General features: G+C 37.0%; 1 protein-coding gene across 1 annotated transcript in view; it reads left to right on the forward strand.

The window, feature by feature from the left end:
* The window catches only part of CFAP36 (cilia and flagella associated protein 36), a 37,857-nt gene extending 29,618 nt beyond the window's left edge, over nt 1–8,239 (forward strand). Inside the window, exons 8-10 of the mRNA XM_020996286.2 lie at nt 6,285–6,427; nt 7,272–7,418; nt 8,069–8,239. Coding sequence (XP_020851945.1) covers nt 6,285–6,427; nt 7,272–7,418; nt 8,069–8,170 — 392 coding nt within the window. The 3' untranslated portion in view covers nt 8,171–8,239. The remainder of the gene's footprint in view (nt 1–6,284; nt 6,428–7,271; nt 7,419–8,068) is intronic.
* The last annotated feature ends 546 nt before the right edge of the window (nt 8,240–8,785 follow it).

Genomic DNA, 8,785 nt, shown 5'->3' on the forward strand with positions numbered 1-8,785 from the left:
CCTAATCTGCACTCCAGGGTATCCTTGGTAAGTGTCCTCAGTTCATCCTTTCAGTAAATTCCATTGCATTCGCTTTTATTACCAATGTTAATTCTCAAAATGATGAAATATCTTTTAAATCATGTTAAAACTCAGTTTCCATCCCATCAGCATCCACATTTAATCCACCAAATCCATATTTAAGCAAAATAATGAAGTTTTGAAAGTATGACTTTATTTTAGTTTATTTTAGTTTTCAACATTCCTTGCATAAGCTTTTAAGTTTTAAATTTTCTCCACCTTGCTCCCATCCCTCCTTCCCAAGACGACATGCAATCTGGTATAGGCTCTACATATACATTCTTACTAAATATATTTTCACATTAGTCATGTTGTAAAAAAGAATTAGAATGAATGAGAGGAATCACGCGAAAGAAGAAACAAAACAACAACAACAAAAGGGAGCAAATAGTATGCTTCTGTCTGCATTTAGACTCCAAGTTCTTTCTCTGGAGGGGGATAACATTTTTCATTGTGAGTCTTTTGGAGTTGTCTTAGATCCTTGCATTTCTGAGAAGAGCTAAGTCTACAAAATCAGACATCACACAATGTGGCTGTTACTGTGTGCAGTGTTCTCCTGGTTCTGCTCACTTTACTCAACATCAAAAGTATGACTCTTAGCCAGCCATCTTGAAAGTAGCATTCAAAGATTTCTTGGTTCTTTGTATGGAAAGAAATTATTTTGCATAAACCACCTCATTCTGACTCATAGATTTATTCTGTTTTCTTAGGCCCTGGCACAATTAATTTAGATGCCCAAACTTATCCTGTGTAAGCCAACAGAGGCAGAACTAGCATTGGGTAAATGGAACTTTGCCCTCTAGAGGCACATTAAAACTACACAACCCGGGGAGACAGGCCACTTTCCCTTGACTCTATTCTGTGACCTCCTCCTTTCACTGCTGTCTTCTGTACTATTATAAATAAATTTGGTCCCAAAATAAATTTGTCCCAGGAATCATTCCTATATGGCTCTACTGGGCAGGCAGGAGATGCCAAATCAACTAAACTTTATGCTCTAAAAACAGTTTTCTAATTCCTAATTCATTGATGATCCATTTAAAATACATGTGGACATTCCTTTTTCCACTATTGTGTGTTCCAGCTGGCAGGAATTTTATGAAGCTTCTTTTGTTTTCACTGAAAGTCACCTTTGCTTCCTTATACATACAGAATTCAAAGCTAATACATTAACTTTTTTGTACTTTGAAATTGCTAGAGAAAGACACAATGCTTTTTTCCTAAACCATATCAATCCCTAATAAATCAATGGATACTCATTTAAATGGATTCAGAGGCACATTTATCTAGACACATATGTGTTCATCTCTCTCACCCCGAACAAACTTAACATAGCCATCATGAGAGGTTAAAGAACTTAGCCAACTTTTCCAAATCTCTGCTGTTGAATTCCTGCAGGTTTCTTCACACCTGTAAATTAGAAAATACGTCTCCAGGAGCTCCCTCTTTTTCCAGGCATTTCTGGTTACCTCAAAGCCACAATTTACATTTCATAATTTTCCCATGTTTTCAGCTATATTCAAACTAGTCTGTCTAGCTTAAGGACAGAAAATAATCAGGTTTCCAGTATTTGGTACAGTGGATTAGTATTAAGACTTCGAGTTGGAAAACCTTAGTTCAGATCTTACCTTAGACACTAGCTGTGTAACACTGGGGATGTCACTTAATCACTCTCAGCCTCAGTTGCATCATCTATAAAATGGGGATGTTAATAGTACCCATCTCCCAGGATTGCTATGAGAATCAAATGAGGTAACATATTTACAGCAAACATTGGGGCACTATATAAATGTTAGCCATTATTTCTTTCACATTCCAGGATCCCTCTTTATTTAGCTGTTGCGATTTAATTTGTGGAATAGTTATTCTACCCAGATTAGTTCTTTTTTCTATTCTACGTGTTCCTTTAGTTTTTTATTATCCATTGAAGGACTACTATAATGAATTGACATCTGCACATTCTCTTGCTCACATCTTTCTGTCCAAGCTAATGCTTTCAGATGTACAAGGTTGCTCTCTCCTTTACCCCAGGTAAATTCTGTTCTCCTTAGGATATTTCATTTTTCAATTTGGATTACTTTTCTACTTCTAATGAATTGGTGGTTTTGAGGTAATGTCCTGATCTACTATATTTACCACATTTCAGTGAGGTGCTAATGGGAAGCTAGGTGTACAGCGGATAGAGAGCTAGGCCTAGAGTCAGGAAGACCCGAGTTTAAACACAACCTCAGACACTTGCTAGCTGTGTGACCCTGGGCAAGTAATTTAACTCTGTTTGCCTCAGTTTCCTCATCTGTAAAATGAGCTGGAGAAGGAAATGGCAAACCACTCCAGTATCTTTGCCAATAACATCCCAGATGGGGTCACAGAGTCCGTCACAACTGAACAACAAGGTGCTGACACTCTCTCCGTAATGCCTATATACTTTCTATCAGTGTTTGGAGGATTGCTTCTTTCTGCTTAAAGTGGAAACTCTTGGACTTAGGTTCCGGTCACAAACATCTGCTTGCTCCACTCCCAAGCTTTTCTGAGTTCTGTAAAACCAAAGTTGCTTCTCAGTAAAGAATCTTAGATACAGGCATACTTTGTTCTATTGAGCTTTGCTTTATTGCATTTCGCAGATACTGCATTTTTTACAAAATGAAGGTTTGTGGCAACCCTGCATTGAGCAAATCTTATCAGTGCCATTTTCCCAACAGCATGTGCTCACATATTGTCTCTGTGTCACATCGTGGCAATTCTCGCAATATTTTGAACTTTTTCATTATTATCATATTTGTGGTAGTGATCTGTAATCAGGGATCTTTCATATTACTGTTATAATTGTTTTGGGGTGCCACAAACTGTGCCCATATAAAACAGCGAACTTAATTGATAAATGTTGTGTGTTCTGACTGCTCCACTGACTGGTTGTTTTTCTGTCTTTTTCCTCTCTTTGGGCATCCCTATTCCCTGAGACACAGCATTGTTGAAGTTAGGCCAATTAATAACCCTACAATGGCCTGTAAGAGTTCAAGTGAAAGGAAGATAGTCGATATGGCAAACTTCATTGTTGTCTTATTTTAAGAAATTGCCATAGCCACAGCCTTCAGCAACCAGTACCCTGATCAGTTAGCAGCTATCAACATCATGGCAAGTTCCTCCACCAGCAAAAAATTGCAATTCACTGACAACTCAGATGATATTTAACATTTTTTAGCAATAAAGCACTTTTTATTTAAGGTATGCACATTTTTTTAGACATACTACTACTGCACACTTAATAGACTACAGTATGGTGTAAACATAACTTTTATATGCATTGGAAACTAAAAAATTTGTGACTCATTTTATTGCTGTATTTGCTTTATTATGGTGGTCTGGAACCGAACCTGTAGTATCTCCAAGGTATGCCTGTACTTACTGGTCCTGAATATTTTGGTCAGGAACTCTTTTTGCAGAAGGGTCAAGTCTATCTTAGAAACTAGTCTTAACTGACTACAGATGCAGGTCAGGAATCCTGCTTGAATTTGCCCTGATATCACTTTGGGATCCATTAAGGCTGTGGAGAAATAGATAGGATACCTGCATTTATCTATGTATTTTATGATGATTACTTAGCTCCAGTTAAGAGCCATGCTGAATGAACTTGCACCGGCAGAGCACTTCCTCTGAATGTAGATTCTCCCATTCAGTAAGTCGTCTCCCACTCTCCTTCCATTCTACCTTCAGACATTGTATGCCTCTTCAGATGTTACTCAGACATTAGTACTAAACGTCAGTTATTACTCAATGATTTGAATAGCCAAAGTGAGGAGAGAGTATATTGTTATGCCATATTGGTGACTCAGTTTGCCTTCTTGGCCTAATCTCTGCTGGTTCTGGACTTTTGTGTTCTTGTGACTGTTTTCTTGTTTCTGTTAGTGTCTGGAAAACTCTTGGCACCAGCCCTAAGGGTAAAGGCCCCCATTTCTTCCCTGCATCTTGGATGTAACAAAATTGCCACAGTGTGTTCTTAAAATACAAAAAACTTGAGGGGATTTCTTCACAGAATTGGGTCTGAGTTTGCCTCAGTCTTTTGATTACTCCAGTCAGACCTTAGCCACGTGCCCACCCACACGTTTAGCTGGTCCTTTGTCAAAACACAGTTGGTCTTTCTGTAAGTTTGCAGGCTTTCCAGTTACCATCTTCATATCTTTCCTAGGGTGGCAATGTTAAATGTTTTGGCTTCAGCATTTTCTTGGGATAGCAGATTGACTTAGGATAGCAGAAAGCCACTAAGAACCTAAAAGCAAGTAACTGAGTTGACTGTAAATATCGAGGGAAGTTCTGAATGTTTTAATCCTAGACAGATTAAGTTGCCCCCCCCCCTTTTTGTGGCTAGGCAATGGGGTTAAGTGACTTGCCCAGGGTCACACAGCTAGTAAGTGTTATGTGTCTGAGGCTGGAAGTTGCCCCTTTTCATGTTGAAATCTTGACATTTGATTTTGTTTAATCATTTTCAATTGGGTCCAACTCTCTGTTACTCCATTTGGGATTTTCTTGGCAAAGATACTAAGAGTGGTTTGCCACTTCCTTCTCCAGCTTATTTTACAAATGAGGAAACTGAGGAAAATAGAGTTAAGTGACTTGCCCAGGGTCACACAGCTAATAAGTGTCTGAGGCCAGATTTTTAATTCAGGACGATGAGTCTTGCTGATTCCAGGCCTGGCACTCTATCTTCTGTGCCACCTAGCTTTGACAGATGACAGACATACATTACTTTTGTTCCAGTCAGTAGGAACTGTTACATATTTATATAAAAACAAGAAGTTTCTTAGCTTCTTCAAGATCATCTCTATGTGGAACTGATTCAGATTTACACCAGTAAGAGCCATTCTCCTGTTGATAAGTGGACAAAGGATATGAATAGGCAATTTTCAGAAGAAATTCAGTGTAAAGTCATATAAAACTGCTTATTCATATAAAATTGCCTGTCCAGAAATGTAAATTAAAACAACTCTGAGCTATACTACTTCACTCCCATCAGATTGGGAAAATGACTTGCTGTGGGAGAAGTCACATTAATGCCCAAAAAGCTATTAAACTATGCATGCCCCTTTGACCTAGCAATTCTGCCTTTAGGTCTATATCCCAAAGAGATCAAAGAAAGAGGAAAAGGACCCTTATGTAAGAAAAATATTTATAGTAGCTCTTTTCATAGTTGCAAAAAATTGGCAACTGAGGAGGTACCCATTATAAGTAGAAGGGCTAAACAAATTATTTGTAAATATGATGGAATATTATTGTGCTATGATGAAGGGAATGGTTTCAGAGAAACTTGGGAAGACTTATGAACTGATGCATAGTGAAGTGAGCAGAACCAACAGAACAGTGTTCACAACATAAGTGGTATTGTAGAGACAAACAACTTTGAAAGACTTAGGAACTCTGATCAACACAACCAACCACAATTCCAGAGGACTTACGATGAAACATGCTAACCCCTCTAGTGCAGGAATTTGTTTTGAGGATTTGTAATGGGTTTTCTTTTTCTTGCTTTCTCATTGTGGGAAGAAGAGTTTGGGAAGCAGAATCAAAAACTAAAAATAAAATAAAAATTTAAATTGGAAAAGGGTCATACCTCTTTTGTCTGAGGCTCCTAGAGGCACTTTACTTTTTTATATTCCCCTTGTCTGGTGTCCCCTAAACTTCTTGTAGTAATTACTGAGACTTCTGTAGGTACTTTGAGGCATAAGATATCCTTATCTTCTCTATGTAACAAATTCCCCAGGAACTTGTATTAGTATTGTGCTCAACAAGGGCTGCTTATTGATTATGAAAATGGTTTTAGTAAACTATTTTAAAATATAGCATAAGGAAACCTTAAAGTTTCTAAAGCTAGTGGGTTGAGGAGAGGGATAATTTCTTTAATGATCCCATTTTATTTACTGCCTATTTACATGGTGGTCCTTCTTTTATTCTGACCTGTGATTTCATTGGTATAGTGAACATGGAGCTGAGACAGTTCCCGGTGCCAGTTCAGGTCAGCATTGTCTCTTCAGCTCCTGGTCTTAGCTTTCTAGAGCACTGAGAGGTTAAGGGATGTGCCCAAGGTCACAAAAATCAGCATTTGTTGGAGGCAAAACTTGAACCCAGGTCTTCTGGACCCCAAGGTTGGCATCCTCTTTACTATGCCACTCTACCTCTTGTGATGTTCTTAGGATGTTTTGGTTTGTTTTTTTTACCAAATTCCTGCTGTCTAGAGGTAAAAGCTCATTTTGCTGGGAGATCACTACAGTCTTTGGGAAGAAATTTGGAAACATTATCTGAAACTTCTTCTCCCAAATTGAAGGAAGATACTATCACAGCTGGCTTGGAACAGGTGATCAAAGGAGGACCATTATCAGTAAGTAATGATAATGAGAATAGCCAACATTTATATAGTGCTTATTGTGTGCCAGGTACTGTGCTAAGCTCTTTACAATTATCTCATTTGGTCCTTACAAAACCCTGGGAGGTAGGTGCTGTTATTATCTTCATTTTACAGATGAGGAAATTGAGGTAAACAATAACTTGCCCAGGGTCACACAGCCAGTGATGTTTGAGGCTGGATTTGAAAGTCTTCCTTGCTCAAAGCCCAGCACTCTATCCATTGTGCTACCTAGCTGTCATTTCTTAGGAAATTATATTATCACTGACAATAAAGAACTAACAAATAGCTGCTAGTAACTTAATGACACAATTTTTTTGTCTCTTCATAAATTGCAGCCCTAACTTTACTCATGCCTTTCTCTGTTTATTGCTCAAATTGTTAATTCCAATCTGTGAGCTTTCCTAACATATAACTGAAATATTTTCTTTCTCAAATATGTGTGTGTGTGTATATACACACACACACACACACACACACAATATATATATGTATGTATACATACACATGTATGTATTTGTACTTTGAGGCATAGGACATCCTATACCTACTACACACATAGGTATGTACATACATTTGTATATATACCCATCTACATATACATGGGTACACATACATATGTAACAACTTGGGAAAGTGATAGTGCATTTTTAAAAAATACTGAAAAAAAAACCCTTGAATTTGAATTTATATAATTGGCAAGGCAGGGATTCAGAAGTTATACTTGAATCATTCAGCCATTTGTGGATGTCCATCTTGCATAATACACAAAACATTCATTTCTTTTGTGTAATTAAATTGTTCTTTTTATTTATCCTAGAATTTATCAGCACTTGGAAGAGAGCAGCTCCAGCAACGAGAGGACTACCTAAAGCAGAAGAGAGATAAACTGATGTCTATGAAAAAGGACCCAAGGATCAAACAGATATACAATATAGAGCAGCAGAAAGGAAAATCTGCTGAGGAGGTAATCTTATTTTGGTGTAGGGCAAAACCTTGACCCAAGTTTAAAGCTTAATTTTGCCACTTTCACTTAACCTCTTGTGGGCCTGTTTCCTTTGATGTATTCAGAAAGACAACATAGAATTACACATCAAAAGATGGTCTTAAATAGATATAAGAAGTATGGTGTAATGCTTGCAGATCAGAGCAGATTTGGAGTCTTAGACTTCAGACAGGTTACTTGTTTTATCTCTTAAAATGGGCATCATATTTGTATGGATTTCACCAAGTTGTAAGTAAAAATCAAGTTATGTGGTGTGTGTGTGTGTGTAGGGTATTCAAAGTATTAGTGTAGTTTTAAAGCTATTTGAGTTTTAAAACTGCATGAAGACTTTTGGTACATCCTATGTAACTTTAAAGAAGCATATGAATTTAAGCTGTTACTCTGCAAAAACAAAACAAACACTTTCAACCATGACCACTCCCTGCTTTCCTTGCTTTCCTTTTACTTTTAATAGAACATTAGAAGCCATCTTAACTTTAGTATCTTTACTTCAGAAAAATTAATCACAGTACATTAGTGTTTCATGCAGCCTTATTTTAGAGAAGAACCCAAGCCACATGTTCTTCTATGCTTTAATTAAAACTGCATTCTATTTTTGTTTATTGGTTTAGGAAATTGCAGAGAAGCCAGAAATGACAGCAGAGGAGAAGCAAACATTACTAAAGAGGAGACTGATTGCAGAGAAACTTAAAGAAGAAGTCATTAATAAGTGATAATTTTAAGAAAGTTAATTTAGTAAAACAAGTTTGAATTTCTTTAAAATAAATTATTGAATCCTTAAACTAAGCTTATTTGATTTCATCACACTGAAAAGTGGCAAAAAAACTTATCCACACCTCTTGTATGATACTAAACTATTTCTATGTAGTAATTTCTTTAACTTAAAAAAGTGTAATTTTTCATTCAAGTTATTTTATAAAAAGTGAACAAAATAGTAAATAGCTACCTAAGATTGCAGTGAAAGCCCAAGTATAAACTTTATGTAAAAGTTATCTTTGCAATGAACAAAGTGATAAATAACTAAAGGTTTAAGTACTTCTATTTTTAGAAGTTTGGATTAATTCAGTGGTACAAGTTTAAATTTGCAGTACACTCTATTAAACACAATGAACAGGGAATATCACAGATGACACAGTTAATAGCTGATTCAGTTGGTTTAGGGCAGGGATGGGGAACCACAGGTTCCAGGTACCAGGAGAAGGTAACCTCGAGGCCACATGTGGCCGTCTGGGCCCTCAAGTATGGTCCTTTGACTGAATCCAAACTTCACAGAATAAATCTTAATAAAAGGATTTGTTCTGTAAAACTTGGACTCCTTCAAAAGGCTG

This window comes from Phascolarctos cinereus, unplaced genomic scaffold (assembly GCF_003287225.1).
Source record: "Phascolarctos cinereus isolate Bilbo 61053 unplaced genomic scaffold, phaCin_HiC Scaffold_2;HRSCAF=192, whole genome shotgun sequence".
In the NCBI taxonomy this organism is placed as follows: domain Eukaryota; kingdom Metazoa; phylum Chordata; class Mammalia; order Diprotodontia; family Phascolarctidae; genus Phascolarctos; species Phascolarctos cinereus.